Source organism: Neomonachus schauinslandi, chromosome 1 (assembly GCF_002201575.2).
Source record: "Neomonachus schauinslandi chromosome 1, ASM220157v2, whole genome shotgun sequence".
In the NCBI taxonomy this organism is placed as follows: domain Eukaryota; kingdom Metazoa; phylum Chordata; class Mammalia; order Carnivora; family Phocidae; genus Neomonachus; species Neomonachus schauinslandi.
The window spans coordinates 189,675,132-189,697,485 of NC_058403.1; the positions used below are offsets into that span (position 1 = coordinate 189,675,132).

General features: G+C 40.6%; 1 protein-coding gene across 1 annotated transcript; it reads left to right on the forward strand.

Annotated features, from left to right (window-relative positions):
- Positions 1 to 435: 435 nt before the first annotated feature.
- On the forward strand, positions 436 to 18,797 carry ASB14 (ankyrin repeat and SOCS box containing 14). The gene is made up of 9 exons (XM_021695152.1): positions 436 to 557; positions 2,105 to 2,159; positions 2,612 to 2,738; positions 2,836 to 2,994; positions 5,883 to 6,128; positions 8,533 to 8,704; positions 9,169 to 9,712; positions 17,728 to 17,881; positions 18,619 to 18,797. The coding sequence occupies exons 1-9, from the start codon at positions 436 to 438 to the stop codon at positions 18,795 to 18,797; spliced, it is 1,758 nt and encodes a 585-aa protein (XP_021550827.1).
- Positions 18,798 to 22,354: the final 3,557 nt, after the last annotated feature.

A 22,354-nucleotide genomic window follows, 5' to 3' on the forward strand; every position in this document is an offset into this window, starting at 1 on the left:
TACATGTTGTATTATAAGAGTACATATAGTCCTATAATATGTTTGTTTTTTAGTATTTACTGTTATTTTCAGCATAGAGATGTTCTTTTGGGTGCGTGCTACAATGACTGAGAAAAAAATGACCTTATTTTCATGGTTAAAATGGCACTGACCTAAGTTTTATATGAAAGGTTGTTTTTCCTGAATAGGCTTTAAAAAATAGCTACTCATGGAAGCTTCAAATTTATGTTGAATTTGTGGCAGTTCAGAAAACTATTTTAAATTTATGGGGAAAAATTTTAATGAATATTTTATCTAAATTTTGCATTTTCTTAATCCTATCAGTTTTGTAGTTCTCTGAATTTTGTTTGTAATTTTAAGTATTTGAATATCTTGTTTTCACAACTGGAAAAATATTTTTAATTCATTCTGACTTTAAATCTGTCAGCGTTCCACATGGATAATTACACCAGTGATGAAGACACAGAGGAGGACTTTGATACCCAGCTCATCATCCAGCAGAGCTTACAGGACATTCACCAGCTGAGGACTACACAGCAGGCATCTGCAGATGAGAGGTAACGGTATCTCAGTGGCGATGTAGTGTGAGTATTCAACAGTTGAGACGTGTCATTAGCACAGTTCCGGTGTTGTGATAAAAACAGGAGAGAGGGTCAAAATCCAAGGAGCTGTCATTTAAATATCTATGAGACTTGATGTCTCACCAGCCAGACAGGGAAATTTGGAAATAATTCAGAATGTAATTAGGGAGTAAACGGTTGAAGGAGGTTAGCAGCAACTCTGGCTGAGAACTTGCAGGCTGGAAATGAGAAAAAATGCACAAGGATATGAAACACTAGAGAACCCTAATGCATCTCGTCTTTGGGGAGCCAAGGGAATGCATAAATCCAACCAATACACATAGAAAATTATCCTCAACCTCAGTGGGAAGATGGGGTAAGGTCCAGTCTTTATTCAAATCAAAAGGAGGAATTATGTAAACTTAAACCCAGAAGAGACTAACCCTTTTTGAAGGGTGTATATTCAGAGTTCTGTAATGACAACACTAGGAAAGGACCCCACAGGTCGCTCCGTGGTGTAAAAGGATCGCGCTAGAGGTGGGCCATCCACAGCCAGGCACACCTGCTCAGATGCTCTCTGGCTGATCTGCAGCCTCACCCCCAAGTAGCTACTATTGTTTTTCAGGGGTGATAAACCCTGTTTGCTTGGGATGGTGACCTCTTTTTGCCTGCTGGACGTAAAACTGGATAAATGTGTTTTAACTCCAAGAGATTTTATAATTAAATGTAGAGATGTTGAAGTACACTAAAACTGTTGTTTTTTTTTTAAAGTAACAAACTCATGAACTGATCACTTTGTGCCACACTATTTTAAGCATTTCACAAGTTTTGACTCATTTAAATTTGATTCTCATTACCTATGTGGTTAAGTCCTATTATCCCCACATAGAGATGAGGAGACAGGTAAGTGTTACCCAGGGTCCCAGGGCTAGTGAGAGGCAGGCAGTCTAGCTTCAAAGTCTGAAGCTATTTAGACTTTCTTTACCACACTATTCCTACACGTTTGTGTTACATTTAGGAATAATCTTTAAAGTCATCTTTAAAGTTTTGTAAAGAAATTGGGTTTCTTAGATTATCTGTTCTATTAACCTTGTGATGAAAAATTTTTAAGTTCATTCAGTAATTAAGTCATGATTTTAGGTTGAAAGGCATAAGATTTTGATGACTGAAATGTTTCAGAAAAATTAAAATTAACTGTAGGTATAAATGTCAGTTGTTAGACTCGCAAGAGTTATATGGTACGTAGGAAGGCTTGCTGACTTGGTCAGGCACTTGAAGGAATTAGGAAACGCTACTTAAGATAGATGGAATAATGAATGCCCCCCTCCCCCACCCCAGAAAGACAGACACGGGAGAGCAGTTTTCCTGGAGCGCGTTTCTGGTCACATTATACTGTGGAAGTATTTCCATGAAGCCTCAGTAACTGCCTCATATAAAAGTTCATCCTTGGCTAATGTCAATTGCCTTTACCCTTTGTGTTTTTATCAAATGCCTTCGTTTTTCCCTCAGTTTGGGGCTTACATATATATTTGTTTTCTATGCAGCTTCCATTCCTTTTTGAGCTCGGACTACAAGAAGATAATTGAAACAATAGAGGCAGTTAAGTACTCTTCCTATTCTATCCCCTCCAGCTCCTGGTTTGGTGGGATGTTGACACAGCGCCACTACTCCGCTAAGTTCAGGACGCCCAGAAGCAGGTTCTCCCAAATGCTCAACACTGTGGGGCCCACCACTAATTCTCCAGACCTGCGAGAAAGTACCACAGCACAACTTAGCAGAGCGCTGCTGGGCTCCTGGGCAGACTGAGCTATGTGACAACCCAAGGGGGCAGCCACAGGCCCCGGGGGATAGGGAGCACAAGTGAAAGGTCTTACTGCTTCTCGTCCCATGCCATTGTAACATGTCTCTCATAAAGCGTGGGGCTAGAACTCTGTCATCTCGTGCACTAAGCTCGATGGTGGACTTCAGAAGCATGGGCTGCCTTGTGTGTGTGTGTGTGTGTGTGCGTGCCAAATGTGAATCTGTTCCCATTTGACTTGTCAATAGGTAAGGGAGATGCACTGTCACACTTGACCAAGCACCATTCTGCTTTTGATGAAGCAGATGGGATAGGCTGGCTTCCTCTGCATAAGGCTGCAGTGCAGTTAAATAAGGACATTTTGGAAATAACCCTGAAAGGTAAATTCCCTTTACAACTCTTCCTGATGCTTCTGAGAAATAAATGTAAAACTTATTTCTTTATGTTAACCTGTGTGGGCTAATGGATTTATTTCAGCTTCAAAACCCAGCATGTGGGAGCAAACCACGCACAACGGTGAAACGCCACTTTTTTTGGCTGTCAGCACTTGCCTCTTGGAAAATGCCCATTTTCTTCTTCTCAGTGGCTGCAATCCGAATGCCAAGAATTCTGAGGGCAATTCGCCTCTTCTTACAGGTAAACTGATACCTTGTCTCTGGAAAACAGTCTGTGATTCTGAGTGTCCTCCATGCCCACACGTTTCAAAGACAACTTTTTTTTTTTTTTTTAGTTTTTATTTTAATTCCGGTTAATATACAGTGCTATATTAGTTTCAGATGAACAACATAGTGATTCAACACTTCCGTACATCACACAGTGCTCATCATGACAAGTGCACCCCTTCCTCCCCATCCCCCATTTCATCCATCTCCCCTCCCCCCTCCCCTCTGGTAACCATCCGTGTGTTCTCTATTAAGCGTCCGTTTCATCGTTTGCCTCTTTCTCTCTCCTTCCCCCCACTCCTTTGCTCATTTGTTTTGTTTCTGAAATTCCACGTATGAGTGAAATCATATGGTACTTGTCTTCCCCTGATTTCTCTTAGCATAGTACTCTCTAGCTCCGTCCATGTCGTGGCAAATGGCAAGGCAGCTTTTTGTGCATATTTGCAGGGCTGTCTTTCTGGTTCCAACTGACCAGACATGGGTACCTGACTGTCCTGAAGCTTTCTATAGACTGGCCCATGGGGTGGCCTGGTGCAAACTCTCTGCCAATGAGCTAATCATTTTGCACAGTGCCTTAGCCAGTGAATTCGGGTGTAAGAAATATAAGAGGTGAGCAGAGTAAGAAGAGACAGCCGATGGCTGATTGAATACGAATGGCTGATTTTGCTCTCTCCTGAGTCTTCACTACAATTATAGTTAAGAAATTGTTTTAAAGGGGTAAGATACAAAAGAGTGAGAAGAATAGGAGAGGAGGTGACAGCAACATAGTTTTTTAAAGCCTGGAGAGCAGGTGGATGAGTAGTCAGTGACAAGAAAGCCAAATCTTAACTTGCTCATGGGGAAAGCAACACAATTATATCAAAAGGCCCAAAAGTTGTTGGTGATGGTTATCTCGTGGAGCCCAGGTGAAGGACAGGCAGCTAATATAGGAGGATTGCTAGAACACTATTAAGGAACAAGTAGCCAGAGCTACAGATCTCTTCTCCCACCCCACCTGAATTCTGACTCTCTGGACTGGGGGGATGGTCGGCAATGGGGGGGGATACCAGACTGAAAACACTGGAGAAATTAAGCAAACACAGGCTGAGACCTCCCAGCCCTCCTCTTCCACCAGGATTCCAGAAAGCCCACAGCCAGAACTCTACCTTCCAAGAGGAGGCTTCTCTGGGGAATTTGATATACCCCAAAAGAAAGAACTAAAGAGACTGAAATTGGGGGCTCCCCAAAAAATGGCCCAGGCACATCAATACACAGTGAGGAACACGGTCCAAGAGCTACTCCAAACGTTTAGGATCCCCATTCAGCTTTTCAGTCCCCAACTATTTCATCATGAGCAGACCGACAAGGACTCTCTGAGAAAAGTCTTCAACAGAGATAAGCAACTTGGACGTGACAGACTATTGAGGGAAAATAAAATGTAGGGGGAAATTATGATCAAGTTAGAGAAATTAGTGAAAAGTAATGAAATAACAGGACATTGCAAAAAAATTGAACAAAACAACAAAAATATTCTTGAAAATAAAAAACGTTAGCTAAAGTATAAAACTCAAAACAAATGCTGGGAGATAAAGTTTAGGAAAACTTCCAGAAGAAGAAATGGGAAATAGGAAAGAAAAAGAAACTCTCTAAGAGGAGCAACATGTGAATCTCAGAAATCCTAGAAAGAGAACAGAGAAGATGGAGGTGATATATCATCAATGAATAAATCAAGAAAATGATTTCCTAAAACAAAGGATATGAGTTTCCAGAATCAAAGTGCACACTAATGCCAGCTCAATGAGTTAAGAAAGACTCAACACACTTGACACTCTGTATTTCTAGTCCTAAAGCACTTTCCATGGCACATTATAAATGGTTACGAAGAGAATTCATACTGATTCAACATCTGGCACCTAGCAAGACTCCTCACACACAGTGGGTGCCAATAATTAACAAATGAGTAGGGAGATGGATACATATTTTTTGAAAGATTTATTTGAGAGACAGAGATAGCGCCTGCACATCAGCCAGAGGGGCAGAGGGAGAGAGAGAGAGAGAGAAGTTCAAGCAGACTCCGAGCTGAGCATGGGGCCAGACATGGGGCTTGATCCCAGGACCCTGAGATCATGACCCGAGCCAAAACCAAGAGTCAGTCACTTAACTGACTGGGCCACCCAGGCACAGAATCTTGAAGGACTTAAAGATTATCATCCAAATGTGAATGATAACAGCATAAATGCAGAAAAGCCAGTTAGAAAATTTTAACAAAACATGAGGTTAAAAATAATTTCCTGGGGCGCCTGGGTGGCTCAGTAAGTTAAACGTCCGACTCTTGATTTCGGCTCAGGTCATGATCTCGGGGTCATGAGACTGAGCCCCAAGTTGGACTATGAGCTGAGCATGGAGCCTGCTTGGGATTCTCTCTCTCCCTCTCCCTCTGCCTCTCTGCTCAGGCACGCTCTGTCTCTCTCTAAAAAAATAAAAAATAATTTCCTAATTATTGCTGGTTTTGTTTTTCTTTGTTTAAAGCACTTAAAAGCACTTCTAGGACTATATTGGGTACTTAAGTTCCCATTTTCTTGAGGGAAGAACATAAAAATGATAAATGAAAATTTTATATGTTTATGTTTTTCAGCCACATGAGCAGGCAGGAGACAATAATTGTTCATGGCTTACAGAAAAGCCAATGGGCTATCGATGTAAAACGCTATTAATATTATTGGATATAAGCCTCATTTTACAATGTTTCCTAAACACAAAATGCTGGTGCATGGGAGTAGGTAGGAAGAGCTCCTTAAGAAGCCCGAGGGGCACTGGCTAATAAGCTACTGTGGCCATAATTTCCCAGTCAACATGATGCCTGTTTCACCTCTAATTTCCCAGCTGTTCTGCGCAACTCCTATGAGATGGCCGCCTTGCTGATCAGCTCTGGGGCAGACGTGAATCTGCGGTGTACCAACGGAAGGACAGCTCTCCACGAAGCAGCCAGACTGGGCAGGCAGGACATAGTGAAGCTGATGTTGGTTTCTGGGGCACACCCTGACCCACAGAGCTCCTACGGATTCACTCCTCTGGCTCTTGCTGCCCAAAGTGGACACACTGAAATCATGGAAATGTTACTGCAGAAAGGCAAGATTTTCTATACTGTCAGCACACCCCCAAGGGGTAACATGATGCAAGCATCCTCCTTTTCATGGAGAGCTTCAGAATAATAGAAGTTAACATTTTATTTAAGCCTAATGTAAATATTTGATGAAAGCATGTCTTAATACTGGCTAATAAAGGCCTGAAATAGAGATTGAATATTTCTCCTTCGATGTGAAGTAATTTCCGTAAGATTACTAGGATGCAGATTATCTTTTATATAATGTTCCCCAACCATGCAGAGGATGGCTGGGTTTTTTTTGTTGTTTAGTTTAATTTTTTATGTGTTGTGCTTTTCTAGATTCACAGAAGACCCCACATCACCCCCTATGGGTTGTCTCTGCTAAGCTAAGTCATGGGGCAGTCCAGTGTGTTATCAAATGTTTCCGTTGTTAGGAACTGCTTCCTGGTTGCTTCTCTCTGGGTCCCAGTTCTCTCTCCGGTAATAACCACAGCTGAGAGAAGGGGAAGGCAACTTAGATTTATTGAGTACTTTCTAAGTACCATCCATTAAGCTACCTATGCTGCTTCATGTGATCTTCTAAAACCCTATGAAGTAGGCACTGTCCTCATTTTACACCTAAGGAAAGAGAGCTAGGGATGATACCAGTTGGAGGACTTCCTTTAAACACACCCTCCCCTGCCGCCAATTCGAGATCCTGATTTAACTGGCAGAGACCTTGGCTCAGAGAACTTTGGCATTTATTGTCTTTGAGGAGACCCTCCATTGATGAAGCAATGTACGATCTAGAGCTTTTTGTCAAAGAAGCAAATCTTTACCAAGATTTAATAAAGTCCCAATATTAGATTTACTTTCTTTATTCTCCTTCCTGTCCAGAAGCCTTATTTCTTTCTTTAACAATATATGGTCTTGGTCTCCAATATTCTAGACTACAGGGTCTCCTGTTTTTAAGAACAACTTTCTGCTTTTTAAGACTTACCTGGAACTTTCCCATCATACAGGGGAGGCTGTTGTAGTTTTCAATCATTGGCCATAAGACGTTTTAAGTAAGATGTTTTAAATAAGCAATATCAGAGCTGTCTAAAGTCATGTAAACACTGGATCCTTCAACTATACAAAAAAAAAGGCAACGAAAGAGGAGAGGCACCTGGTTTTAAATCCTTAACTCTTAAAAGAAACCAGCATCAGTTGACCTCAGTGAGGTATTTCCCTGAGGTAACTCCCTTATGAAGTAATTTGCACAAAGTGACACAGCTAGGAAACGGCAGAGCCAAGATTTGAACCCACGTCTGTCTCACTCCGAGTCACACTACTTCACCACCCTGCATTCCTAGAGTGGCAACAGGGCCTCATAGAAACAGGCCCTGGGTCTGGCCCACCTGCATGTGAATCCTGATTACCTTGCTTACCAGCTGTGCATCTCTGGGGAAGTCACCTAACCTCCACGAACCTCGGTTTTTTCATCTTTAGAATGGAGATACTGGCATCTACTTGTTAGGGTTGGTGGGAAGTTTGGAAATTATGCACATAGAGGAACCTGTATATAATGACCACTCTTTCCATGGAGGCTCATTAGACCTTTCTTCATGCATTCTAGGAATGGGGTTCTTGGGTAGCCAATATATTCTGATGACTGTGGAGTTTCCACTAATTTAAAGCCACTACCTCTGTTTTATATGTGCTGTGAATGTGCCCAGGATGCTCCCCTTGCCCTTTGTCCTTTCAAAGGCTACTCTTTCCTCAAAACCCATTTTACTGAGAGGCCTTCTGCAACTGACCCAAAACACCTTTCTCCTTCCTTCACCATCCAGTTCCCCTCAAAATCTGGAACTGAGGACATTTTGCCTATACTTGTACTCTTACCATCCACACCATCACATGGCACTCAGCGTCCTGTGGGCGCTACAATGTATCCTGTTAGCTCTAAGTCCCCAGCTTAGAGTTACAACCAACTACAGTGTGTCTTGCTATGAACAGACCGCTAAGAACATGTTAAACCAGGAGAAATGCCATTCTCCACCATGACATCAACAGATGGCCGGGTGCTACTGTCCAACAGGATTGTTGGTACCATCCTATATATAAGTATGGGGTAAGTGGGCTTTTATAGGTGGGTCTGGAAATAAAATCACCTTTTATAAAATTATTTCTCCTGGAATCTTCAAGTTCCAAACAAATAACTTATAAAATTCCTCTGAAAGCCAACTTACTCATAAGTTAGAGACTGTTTGCACCATTTCTTCCTTTCCCAACTACATTATAAACTGGCTGAGAGCAGGAGGTACATTTTTTATTTCTTCGATTTGCGGTGCTTTGCTAAAGTGGCTTCTTAATAATTGCTTCTGGGTAGTGCTGATATATTAAGAATGCATAAGCAATACAGTGGAAAAGACTTTTTTTGCATAACAAGACTTTTTCTCCTTTTAGGAGCTAATGCTCTTGGTCAGGCCTCAGACTCTTCTTCCATCTTACTTGAGGCCGCTAGTGGAGGAAATCCAGACTCTGTGGCTCTTCTACTAGAGCATGGAGCTGATGCCAACATCCCCAAGAATTCAGGCCACCTGCCCATTCATGTGGCAGCTGACAGAGGCCACTTGTTGTAAGTTCACTGACATTAGTGCTGATAGAAATGGTAAGAGCTATGGGGGGTTTTCGGGGCAGCTTCTGGGAACTTTGTATTACTTCATCTCTGATCCTAGAATTCCAACAACCCTTCTAAAGATAGGAAACTCTCCACCAGCTAGAAAGTGGTGAAGGCAGGCATCCTCTGTAGCCACGAACGAGACATAAAACTACTTTATTACCAGGTCCTTGGGCAATATGGGGAACCCCAGGTCTCACTGATGAGGCTAATTCCGAGTTTTGTATCTAGACAGTAGTTTCATTTAACTTTACTAAGTATCTGAGCTTTTGGATATAGGGATTATGTACTTTTTGGTTGGGGGGTCCTAACGCCACCTGATACGAATACCATCTGGTACTAGTATAAAACCATTGTAAACAGGTTAATGCTGTGTCTTAACAAAAACAATGTTTTAAATGCACTTTGAAATTCTTTCTCAGAGCCCTAAAGATTTTGGTTCCAGTGACGGATCTTGCTGCCATTAAGCGGAGTGGCATCAGTCCCGTCCACTGTGCAGCAGCAGGGGCACACCCCGAATGCCTGGGACTCCTCATCCAGGCGGGATTTGATGTAAATTTCATGCTAGATCAGAGAATTCGCAAACACTATGATGACCACAGGAAGTCAGCTTTGTATTTTGCCGTATCAAATGGTGACCTCTCTTCAGTTAAGCTGCTTCTGAGTGCTGGAGCTCTGCCTAACCAAGACCCAGTTAACTGCCTCCAGATAGCCCTACGGATGGGCAACTATGAGCTGATAAGTCTGCTGCTACGGCATGGGGCCAACGTCAATTATTTCTGCAGGGTCAACCCTTTACATTTCCCATCAGCACTGCAATACACACTGAAAGATGAAGTCATGCTCAGGATGCTGTTGAATTACGGGTATGACGTAGAGCGATGCTTTGATTGTCCTCATGGAGACAAAGTTCATCCTTGCTATACTTTTGAAGGCTGGACATCTACAGTTATCAAAGATACTATGGTAAGTGCACAGTACTGTATCAACTTATATAGTCATTATTGGTGGCCCTGAACTACAGCAATAGATAAGGCTCCATCCATTCTTTCCAGAAGCTCATAGTTGGAAAGATTTTAATATGTAAAATAGACCTGATAAAGAGATGTAAAAGGTACAGAAACTGCTCAGAGGGAAAGTGACTTAACTTTACCTGGGGAATTTCACAAATGAAGTAGCATCTGAGTAAGGTTTTAAAAATGCGGTCTTATAAACTAATGACGCTTTTTCTTTGAAGGGGTGAGTAACCTAGCTAAAACGTTTCTGGGGTACTGATATACCCATACCCCTTGGTTCTTGGCTATCTCTTTTAGCTCTAAAATTTGATTAAATAGGTCTCTTTGGTCACCTTTTTTTTTTTAAGATTTATTTATTTGAGAGAGAGAGAGAGAGCTCGAGAAGGGGGTAGGGCAGAGGGAGAAGCAGACTCCCCACTGAGCAGGGAGCCCGACACAGGGCTCAATCCCAGGACCCTGAGATCATGACCTGAGCCGAAGGCAGATGCTCAACTGACTGAGCCACCTAGGCGCCCCTCTTTGGTCACCTTTTTGATGAAAAAGGAATCACAATAAATAGTTGACCACCTCTACTTATTTTTTTAATTTAAATTCAATTAATTAACATGTAATGAATTATTAGTTTCAGAGGTGGAGGTCAGTGATTCATCAGTCTTATATAATACCCAGTGCTCATTACATCAGGTGCCCTCCTTAATGTCCATCACCCAGTTACCCCATCCCCCCACCCCCTAGCAACCCTGTTTGTTTCCTATGATTAAGAGTCTCTTATGGTTTGTCTCCCTCTCTGATTTTGTCTTGTTTTATTTTTTTCTCTCTTCCCCTATGATCCTCTGTTTTGCTTCTTAAATTCCACATTTGAGATTATACGATAGTTGTCTTTCTCTGATTGACTTATTTCACTTAGCATAATACCCTCTAGTTCCATCCACATTGTTTACAAATGGCAAGATTTCAAATTTTTGATGGCTGAGTAGTATCCCATTGTGTGTGTGTGTGTGTGTGTGTGTATAAATATATATATATCTCTCTCACATATTCTTTATCCATTCATCTGTCAATGGACATCTGGGCTCTTTCCATAGTTTGGCTATTGTGGACATTGCTGCTATAAACATCAGGGTGCATGTACCCCTTCAGATCCCTACATTTGTATCTTTGGGATAAATACCCAGTAGTGCAATTGCTGGATCATATGGTAGCTCTATTTTCAACTTTTTGAAGAACCTCCTTACTGTTTTCCAGAGTGGCTGCACCAGCTTGCATTCCCACCAACAGTGTAGGAGGGTTCCCCTTTCTCCGCATCCCCGCCAACATCTGTCGTTTCCTGACTTGTTAATTTTAGCCATTCTGACTGGTGTGAGGTGGTATCTCATTGAGGGTTGTTTTTTTTTTTTAAGATTTTATTTACTTATTTGAGAGAGAGAATGAGATAGAGAGAGAGAGCATGAGAGGGGGGAGGGTCAGAGAGAGAGGCAGACTCCCTGATGAGCAGGGAGCCAGACGTGGGACTCGATCCCGGGACTCCAGGATCATGACCTGAGCCGAAGGCAGTCGCTTAACCAACTGAGCCACCCAGGCGCCCTCTCATTGAGGTTTTGATTTGGATTTCCCTGATGCCGAGTGATGTTGAAACTTTTTCATGTGTCTGTAGGCCATTTGGATGTCTTCTTTGCAGAAATGTCTGTTCGTGTCTTCTGCCTATTTCTTGACTGGATAATTTGTTCTTTGGGTGTTGAGTTTGATAAGTTCTTTATAGATTTTGGATACTAGCCCTTTATCTGATACGTCATTTGAAAATATCTTCTCCCATTCTGTTGGTTGTCTTTTGGTTTTCTCAACTGTTTCCTTTGCTGTGCCAAAGATTTTTATCTTGATGAGGTCCCAATAGTTCATTTTTGCCTTTGTTTCCCTTGCCTTTGGTGATGTTTCTAGGAAGAAGTTGCTGTGGCCAAGGTCACAGAAGTTGCTGCCTGTGTTCTCCTCTAGGATTTTGATGGATTCCTGTCTTACATTTAGGTCTTCATCCATTTTAAGTTTATTTTTGTGTATGGTGTAAAAAAATGGTCCAGTTTCATTCTTCTGGATGTGGCTGTCCAATTTTCCCAGCCCCACTTGTTGAAGAGACTGTCTTTTTTCCATTGGATATTCTTTCCTGCTTTGTCAAAGATTAGTTGACCAGATACCATAGACATTTAAAAAAATTTTTTGTTGTTATGTTAATCACCATACATTACATCATTAGTTTTTTTTTTTTTTTTTTTTTTAAGATTTTATTTATTTGCGAGAGAGACAATGAGAGACAGAGAGCATGAGAGGGAGGAGGGTCAGAGGGAGAAGCAGACTCCCTGCTGAGCAGGGAGCCCGACGCGGGACTCGATCCCGGGACTCCAGGATCATGACCTGAGCCGAAGGCAGTCGCTTAACCAACTGAGCCACCCAGGCGCCCACATCATTAGTTTTTGATGTAGTGTTCCATGATTCATTGTTTGTTAGGTAGCATAGACATTTTAACAATATTTGTTCTTCTAATCCATGAGCATGGAACATTTTTCGATTTCTTTCATGAGTATTCTATAGTTTTCTGAGTACAGATCCTTTAACTCTTTGGTTAGATTTATTCCTAGGTATCTTACGGTTTTGGTGTAATTATAAATGGGATTGACACCTTAATTTCTCTTTCTTCTGTCTCACTGTTAGTATATAGAATACAAATGATTTCTGTGCATTGATTTTATATCCTGCCACTTTGCTGAATTCCTGTATGAGTTCTAGCAATTTTAGGGTGGAGTCTTTTGGGTTTTCCACATAGAGTATCATATCATCTGCAAAGAGTAAGAGTTTGACTTCTTCTTTGCCGATTTGGATGCCTTTGATTTCTTTTTGTTGTCTGATTGCTGTGGCTAGGACTTCTAATACTATGTTGAATAGCAGTGGTGATAGTGGACATCCCTGCCGCGTTCCTGACCTTAGGGGGAAAGCTCTCAGTTTTTCTCCATTGAGAATGATATTCTCTGTGGGCTTTTTGTAGATGGCTTTTATGATACAGAGGTATGTTCCCTCTATCCCTACACTGTGAAGAGTTGTTTTTTTTTTTTTTTTTTTATTTGTCAGAGAGAGAGCATACACAAGCAGTGGGAGCAGCAGGCAGAGGGAGAAGCAGACCTCCTGCTGAGGAGGGAGCCCAATGTGGGACTCGATCCCAGGACCCTGGGATCATGACCTGAGCCGAAGGCAGATGCTTAACTGACTGAGCCACCCAGGTGTCCCTACACTGTGAAGAATTTTAATCAAGAAAGGATGCTGTACTTTGTCAAATGCTTTTTCTGCATTTATTGAGAGGATCATAGGGTTCTTGTCCTTTCTTTTATTAATGTAGTGTATCACATTGATTTGCAGATGTTGAACCAACCTTGCAGCCCAGGAATAAATCCCTGTTGGTCGTGGTGAATAATCTTTTAATGTACTGTTGGATCCTATTGGCTAGTATTTTCGTGAGAATTTTTGCATCCATGTTCATCAGGGATATTGGTCTGTAATTCTCCTTTGTGGTGGGGTCTTTGTCTGGTTTTGGGATCAAGGTAATGCTGGCCTCATAAAAAGAGTTTGGACGTTTTCCTTCCATTTCTATTTTTTTAAATCAATTTCAGAAGAATAGATATTAATTGTTCTTTAAATGTTTGGTAGAATTCCCCTGGGAAGCCATCCAGCCCTGGGCTCTGGTTTGTTGGGAGATTTTTGATTACTGCTTCAATTTCCTTGCTTGTTATGAGTCTGTTCAGGTTTTCTATTTCTTCCTGTTTCCATATACGTCTCTAGGAATGCATCCATTTTCCAGATTGCCTAATTTGTTGGCATACAGTTGCTCATAATATGTTCTTATAATGTATTTCTTTGGTGTTGGATGTGATCTCTCCTCTTTCATTTATGATTATATTTATTTGGGTCTTTTCTCTTTTCTTTTTGATAACTCTGTCCAGGGGTTTATCAATCTTACTAATTCTTTCAAGGAACCAGCTCCTAGTTTTTTTCATCTGTTCTACTGTTTTTTTGGTTTCTATTTCATTGATTTCTGTTCTAATCTTTATAAATTCTCTTCTCCTGCTGGGTGTAGGCTTTATTTGCTGTTCTTTCTCCATCTCCTTTAGGTGTAAGATTAGGTTGTGTATTTGAGACCTTTCTTGTTTCTTGAGAAAGGCTTGTATTGCTATATACTTCTCTCTTAGGACCACCTTTGCTGCATCCCAAAGGTTTTGAACAGTTGGTTTTGGTTTTCATTTGTTTCCATGAATTTTTTAAATTCTTCTTTAATTTCCTGGTTGACCCATTCATTCTTTAGTAGGATGCTCTTTAGCCTCCATGTATTTGAGTTCTTTTTTTTTTTTTAAGATTTTTATTTGCCAGAGAGAGCACGCATGCGTGTGCGCACACACACAAGCAGGGGGAGTGGCAGGCAGAGGTAGAAGCAGGCTCCCTGCTGCATGAGGACTCTGGAATCATGACCTGAGCCAAAGGCAGATGCTTAACCAAGCCACCCAGGCATCCCTGTATTTGAGTTCTTTCCAAATTTCCTCTTGTGATTGAGTTCCAGTTCCAAAGTGTTGTAGTCTGAAAATATGCAGGGAATGATCCCAATCTTTTGGTACTGGTTGAGACTCTATTTGTGACCCAGTATGTGATCTGTTCTGGAGAATGTTCCATGTGCACTCAAGAAGAATGTGTATTCTGTTGCTTTAGGATGGAATGCTCTGAATGTATCTGTGAAGTCCATCTGGTCTGGTGTGTCATTTCAGAGCTCTTGTTTCCTTATTCATCTTCTGCTTAGATGATTTGTCCATTGCAGTGAGGGGGGTGTTAAAGTCCCCTGATATTATTATAATATTATCAATGTGTTTCTTTAATTTTGTTATTAATTGGTTTATATAATGTCTGCTCCCATGTTAGGGGTATAAATATTTACAATTGTTAGATCTTGTTCGATAGACCCTTTAATTATGATATAGTGTCCTTCCTCATCTCTTAATATAGTCTTTGGTTTAAAATCTAATTTGTCTGATATAAGGATTGCTACCCCAGCTTTCTTTTGAAGTCCATTAGCATGATCAGTGGTTTTCCACCCCCTCACTTTCAATCTGGAGGTGTCTTTGGGTCTAAAATGAGTCTCTTGCAGACAGCATATTGATGGGTCTTGCTTTTTTATCCAATCTGATAGCCTGTGTCTTTTGATTGGGGCATTTAGCCCATTTACATTCACAGTAACTATTGAAAGATATGAATTTAGTGCTATTGTATTACCCATAAAGTCTCTGTTTCTGTATATTGTCTCTGTTCCTTTCTGGTCTGTGTTACTTTTGGGCTCTCTTTTCACTTAAAGGATCCCCTTCAATATTCCTTGCAGGGCTGGTTTAATGATCACAAATTCTTTTAGTTTCTGTTTGTCCTGGAAGCTTTTTCTCTCTCCTTCTATTTTGAATGACATCTAACTCAATTAAGTAATTTTGGCTGCGTATTTTTCTCATTTAGCACCCTGAATATATAATGCCAGTCCTTTCTGGCCTGCCAGGTTTGTGGATAGGTCCACTGCCAGTCTAATGTTTGTACCCTTGTAGGTTACAGGCCTCTTGTCCAGAGCTGCTTTCAGGATTTTCTTTGTCTCTGAGAATTGCAAGTTTCACTATTATATGTCAGGGTGTTGACCTATTTTTTTTTAAAGATTTTTATTTATTTATTTGAGAGAGAGAATGAGATAGAGAGAGAGAGCATGAGATGGGGGAGGGTCAGAGGGAGAAGGAGACTCCCTGCTGAGCAGGGAGCCCGATGTGGGACTCGATCCTGGGACTCCAGGATCATGACCTGAGCCAAAGGCAGTCGCTTAACCAACTGAGCCACTCAGGCGCCCCTGTGTTGACCTATTTTTATTGATTTTGAGGGGGGTTCTCTGTGCCTCCTGGACTTGAATGCTTGTTTCCTTCCCCAGATTAGGAAAGTTCTCTGCTATAATTTGTTCCAATATACCTTCTGCACCTCTTTCTCTCTTTCCTCTTCTTCTGGGATCCCAATTATTGTAATATTGTTTCACTTTATGGTATCACTTATCTCTAGAATTCCCCCTTCATGATCCAGTAGTTATCTTTTTCCCAGCTTCTTTATTCTCCATCATTTTGTATTCTATATCACTAATTCTCTCTTCTGCCTCATTTATCCTAGCAGATAGAGCCTCCATTTTTTATTGCATCTCATTAATAGCCTTTTTGATGATGACTTGATTAGATTTTAGTTCTCTTATTTCTCCAGAAACGGATTCTGTAGTATCTCCTATGCTTTTTTTTCAAGCCCAGCTAGAATTCTTTATACTATTCTCAACTCTAGTTTCAATAGAGTTCTTACTTCTGTCCATGCTGATTAGGACCCTGGCAGTTGGTCCTGCCTCCTGTTCTTTTCTTTGAGGTGAGTTTTTCCGTCTTGTCATTCTTGCAGAAAGTGGTCACTTTTCTATTTGTAGAGTTGCAGTTATTCTTTTCTTAGGTCTCTGGTTGAGTTCACAGGTGTTCAGAATGATTTGATAGCTATCTAGCTGAATTCCTGGGACCAGATGAAACTAAGGTCTCCTACTCCTCCACCATCTTAGACTCGACCACCTCCTTCTTTCTTGAGACATTTTCCTCCTGGCTTTCATCACACCAGTCTCCTATTTCCCCCCCTAACTGGTCACTTCTATTTCCCCCAACTAGAGCGCACTCCCAACTTTTCAAAAAGCTGCCACTTTTCAGGTTTCAAGTGTTACCTCCTCAAAGAGGCCCTTCCTTTCCCGTCTACCTTATCTAAGGTAGTTGTCATCCCTAATCTTATTATGCTGCCCATTTCTTTTATAGCACTTACCACTTTCTGAAATTATCTTAACATTTTCTGATTGTGTCTCCTCCACAAATACATCAGTGTAAACTCCTGCTCACCACTTTCCTCAGCTTAGAGATCTGTGCTTAGCACAGTAGTAGTAGTACTACCTACTACTAGGTAGTAGATGCACTAGAAATACCTGAGTTCATATTAAAATCAAAAATAAAACAGTGAAATGGAGAAAGCACTTTGAATCAATTCTAAAAAGTGAAAGGCAACATATGGTTTTAATATTGTATATTATTTTTAGGTTATAATTAATGTAGGAGATGGCTAGGAGTGTGTAAATTACCTACAGACAGAAACTATCTTATCCTTCAGGCATGAATGATAGAAAACCCAAAATGAGAGTGGCTTTAGTAAGATGGCTCATTCCCCACTCATGTAAGTGAAGGCCAGAGATAAACAGCCTTCTAACTGGACAGCTCCATGATCACAAGAGAAACTTGCAGCCACACTCCAGCCAGCCAGGAGGCAGGCAGAAAGCAGCAGCTCACACGTTGCTCTTCTTTAAGTGCATTCTGGGGGTTGCTCACACTTCCACTCTCATCTCACTGGCTAGAACTTAGTTAGGTGGCCCACGTCTAGGTGCAAGGAAGCTGGAAAGGTGATCTTTATTCCAGATAGCCATGTGGCCAACCAAAGGGGACGACAGGTATTAGGTAACTATCTCTTTCACACCCTGGTTACATCTTACATAGTTCTGAAGATATAGTAGTAAATATTTTTCCAAATGTTAGAGCTAAGAAATAATTTCCTTGGGGCACCTGGGTGGCTCAGTCAGTTAAGCAGCCGACTCTTGATTTCAGCTCAGGTCATGATCTCAGGGTCCTGGGATCGAGCCCCACATCAGGCTCTGTGCTCAGTGGGGATTCTGCTTAAGGATTCTCTCTCCCTCTGCCCCCCCCCAAATAAATGAATCTTAAAAAAAAATAATTCCCTGTTCAATGCCTTAGTTTATAAATGAGGGACTTGAGACCTTGGTTCCTGACTGTGAGTTGAGTGCTCAAAACCCCACAGATTCTTAAGTTTCTCATTTACTTTCATAGTTCCAATTTTCCTTCTCAGTTCTGTGAAGTAATAACATTGTCGTGGCTGCAACATCTCTCTGGGGAGGTTGTTCGAGTGATGCTTGATTACGTCGATCAAGTTCGAATCTGTTCAAAGTTGAAAGCTGTGCTCCAAAAACAGGGGCTCTGGTCAGAAATCCATTTGATCTTGAGTGAGTATCCTTTCCTGTAGAAGATTCTTACCAAAAATACTACTAGGTATTTACATTCTTATTTGCTTTGTAAAACATTCTTTTCTGGTTAAAAGATTTCCTTAAACTAAGGAAAATACTATTCCTATCTAGAAACAGTTACTATTTATCACTTAATTTGTACTTATCACCATTTCCCAGTAGATAAACTCTGTTAGGTAATCACATATTATATGGCAGGTAATACCTTTCTCCTAATCGTATGGAACACTGCAGATACAGGAATTAGAAGCTATGAAATGGCAATGAAAACAGGGACGAGAAAAAGTAAAATCAAAGCCTGCAGAGAATATCAAATGGCCCTTCAAACCACATTCTTTCACAGTAGTAGCACATCAGTCAAGAAGAATTTCTTTTATCTAGTTTCTCCACAGGGTGGTGATCTTTAGTTCTAAGCCTAACCCTGAGGTACAGGGCAAGGCGAGAGGATGGTTAATTCACGTAGATTTAAGGGCTTCAGACCCACAACTGATGCCAGTCTTTGGACTCCTAGCTTGGCCTGGTTCTGAAATCACGTCGACACGAAGGACTGCAAGGAGAAGGAAAGGCTGTTTCCCTGTTACCTTTTCCATTTAGACACCGCAGATGCAAATTTGGGTGGCTTAAGTTTAACATACACTTGCTGACTAAACCCTAACATCACTAACAAATGAAGCAATTCTTTTTCCTTCAGATAATGTGTGTTTCTCTCGTTTTAGCAAATCCTCGACCCCTCAGACATCTGTGCCGTCTGAAGATCCGGCAGTGTATGGGGCGCTTACGTCTGCGCTGCCCGGTCTTCATGTCCTTCCTTCCATTACCAAACCGTCTCAAAGCCTATGTCCTTTACAAAGAATATGACCTTTATGGACAAGGAATTTTCACAGGAACCTGGTAGTCAAACCGTTCTGGATGAAAAGGTATAAATCTGTAAGCTGTATTTCTTAAAGTTTGACTTGTTACATAGGATTCATTATTTCTCACTTTTCCTACCAACTAAAATCTCAATGCAGTCTACATTCTTTCTTAATACTGATATTACTATTCTATTCTTTCTTAATATGCTTAATATTGCTTCTCAGGGTGCCTAGGTGGCTCAGTTAAGTGTCTGACTCTTGATCCCAGCTCAGGTCTTGATCTCAGGATCATGAATTCAAGTCCCAACATCGGACTTGATACTGCTTTTCAAAAGCATTCTGAAAGGCAGTTTAAAAAAAAAAATAACACCCCCCCCAAATAAATTAAAAAACAACCCAAGCCTTAAAATTTCAATTAGCAGAAATACATCAGTTCTCACTCTGTATTGTTTTTTTTTTTTTAAAGATTTTATTTATTTATTTGACAGAGAGAGACACAGCGAGAGAGAGAACACAAGCAGGGGGAGTGGGAGAGGGAGAAGCAGGCTTCCCGCGGAGCAAGGAGCCCGATGCGGGGCTCGATCCCAGGACCCTGAGATCATGACCCGAGCCGAAGGCAGACGCCCAACGACTGAGCCACCCAGGCGCCCGCACTCTGTATTGATTTTACATTAAATGTATAAACTACACTTCTACATGTCAAAACAAGAGATGCCACCTTTAATAATTCAAGATAACTAATTCTTTTTATAGAGAAGTACATACATAAAATGTCTTAGTAATTACATTGAATAAAATACTGACCCCAGTACTTGACCTGCAAGTTAGCTGTTCCTGTGCAAAAGCCCCAAGGCCAGCTAAGTGTCTGTTTACTTGTAGAACCCTGCACTGAAGTGGGGTGTTTTGGTTCACGGAAACAGAACTTTCAATTGCAATGTCATCATTAATGAGAAACTTGCGGTCCTTCTTTCCACAAAACCTTGGTTAAGGGTTACCATTTATTAGCTGTTATCACTGGAATAGAAATTAAAAGTGTTTTCAAGTGGCTTATGATTCTATACTGAACCTAGTGCAGTCCTAAACACCCAAGACGGGCTCACTGATCGAAGCAGTCATATTTATTTATTTTAATGCCTTATAGTTAACATACAGTGTTATATTAGTTTCAGATGTACAATATAGTGATTCAACAATTCTATACATCACTCAGTGCTCATCATAAGTGCACGCCTTAATCCCCATCACCTATTTAACCCATCCCCCCACCCACCTCCCCTCTGGTAACCAGCAGTTTGTTCTCTATAGTCAAGAGTCTTATTTCTTGGTTTGTCTTTTTTTCCTTTGCTCATTTGTTAAGTTCCACATATGGGTAAAATCACATGGTATTTTTCTTTCTCTGACTGACTTATTCCGCTTAGCATTATACTCTCTAGATCCATCCATGTTGTTGCAAATGACAAGATTTTTCTTTTTTATGGCTGAATATTCCTTTGTGTATGTATACCACTTCTTTATCCATTCATCTATTGATGGACACTTGAGCTGCTTCCATAATTTAGCTACTATAAATATTGCTGCAATAAACAGGGGTGCATATAGCACTTTGAATTAGGGTTTTGTATTTTTGGGGTAAATACCCAGTAGTGTGATTATTGGTTATATGGTAGTTCTATTTTTAACTTTTTGAGGAACCTCCATACTGTTTTCCAGAGTGACTCCACCAGTTTGCATTCCCACCTACAGTGCACAAGTGTTCCTTTTTCTCCACATCCTTGCCAACACTTGTGTTTTTGATTTTAGCCATTCTGACAGGTGTAAGGAATCTCATTATAGTTTTGATTTGCATTTCCCTGATAAGTGAGGGAAATCTTTTCATGTGCCTGTTGGCCATCTGTATGTCTTCTTTGGAGAAATGTCTGTTCATGTCTTCTGCCCATTGTTTTAATTGGATTATTTGTTTCTTGGGTGTTGAGCTGTATCAGTTCTTCCATCTATTTTGATACTAACCCTTTATTGGATGTGTCCTTTGCAAATACCTTCTCCCATTCAGTAGGTTGCCATTCAGTTTTGATGATTGTTTCCTTTGCTGTGCATCTTTTTATTTTGATGTAGTCCCAATAATTTATTTTTTTGTTTTTGTTTCCCTTGCCTCAGGAGACATAATCTAGAAAAATGTTGCGGTAGTTGATGTCAGAGATTACTACTTGTGCTCTCTTCTAGGACTTGTATAGTTTCAGATCTCACATTTAGGTTCTTAATCCATTTTATTTTTGTGGATGGTGTAAGAAAGTGGTCCAGTTTTCCCAACACCATTTCTTGAAGAGACTGTCTTTTCCCCATTGTATATTCTTGCCTCTTTTGTTAAAAATTGACTATTTAATTGTGGGTTTATTTCTGGGTTTTCTATTCTGTTCCATTGAGCTAAGTATCTATTTTTATGCCAGTACCATACCATTTTGATTACGACAGCTTTGTAATGTAACTTGAAGCCTGAAATTTTGATACCTCCAGTTTTTTCTTTTTCAAGATTGCTTTGGCTATTTAGGGTCTTTTGTGGTTCCATATAAATTTTAGGATTTTTTGTTCTGGCTCTGTGAAAAATGCTATTAGTATTTTTTTAGGAATTGCATTAAATCTGTAGACTGCTTTGGGTAGTATAGACTTTTTAACAATATTTGTTCTTCCAATCCATGAGCCTGGAATGTCTTTCCATTTCTTTGTGTCATCTTCAATTTCCTGTTTTATAGTTTTCAGAGGACAGGTCTTTCGCCTCTTTGGTTAAGTTTATTCCTAGATATTTTGTTATTTTTGGTGCAACTGTAAATGGGAGGGCTTTTTTTAAAGTTTTTTTTTTTTTTTAATTCCACTTAGTTAACATAGTGTAATATTAGTTCCAGGTGTACAGTATAGTGATTCAACACTTCCATACATCACCTGGTGCTCACCAGGACAAGTGCACTCCTTGATCCCCATCACCTATTTAACCCATCTCCCTACCCACCTCCCCTCTGGTATCCATCAGATTATTGTCTATAGTTAAGAGTCTGTTTCTTGGTTTGCCTCTCTTTCTTTTAAAGTCACTTTCTGCTGCTTCATTATTAGTGTAGAGGAATGCAACAAATTTCCGTACATTGATTTTGTATCCTGCAACTTTACTGAGCTTGTTTATCAGTTCTAGCAGTTTTTTGGTGGAGTCTTTAGGGCTTTCTATATACAGTATCATGTCATCTGCATGTAGTGAAAGTTTTACTTCTTCCTTACCAATTTGGATGCCTTTTCTTTCTGTTGTCTAACCACTGTGGCTAGGACTTCCAGTACTATGTTGAATAAAAGTGGGGAGAGTGGACATCTTTGTCTTGTTCCTGATCTTAGGGGAAAAGCTTTTGGTTTTTCTCCATTGAGTTCACTGTGGGTTTTTTATATATGGCCTTTATTATGTTGGGGTATGTTCCCTCTAGACCTACTTTGTTGAGGGTTTTTTATCATGAATAGATGTTGTACTTTGTCAACATCTGCATCTATTAAGATGAAATCGTTTTTATCCTTTCTCTTATTGATGTGATGTATGATGTTGATTGATTTGTGAATATCAAACCAC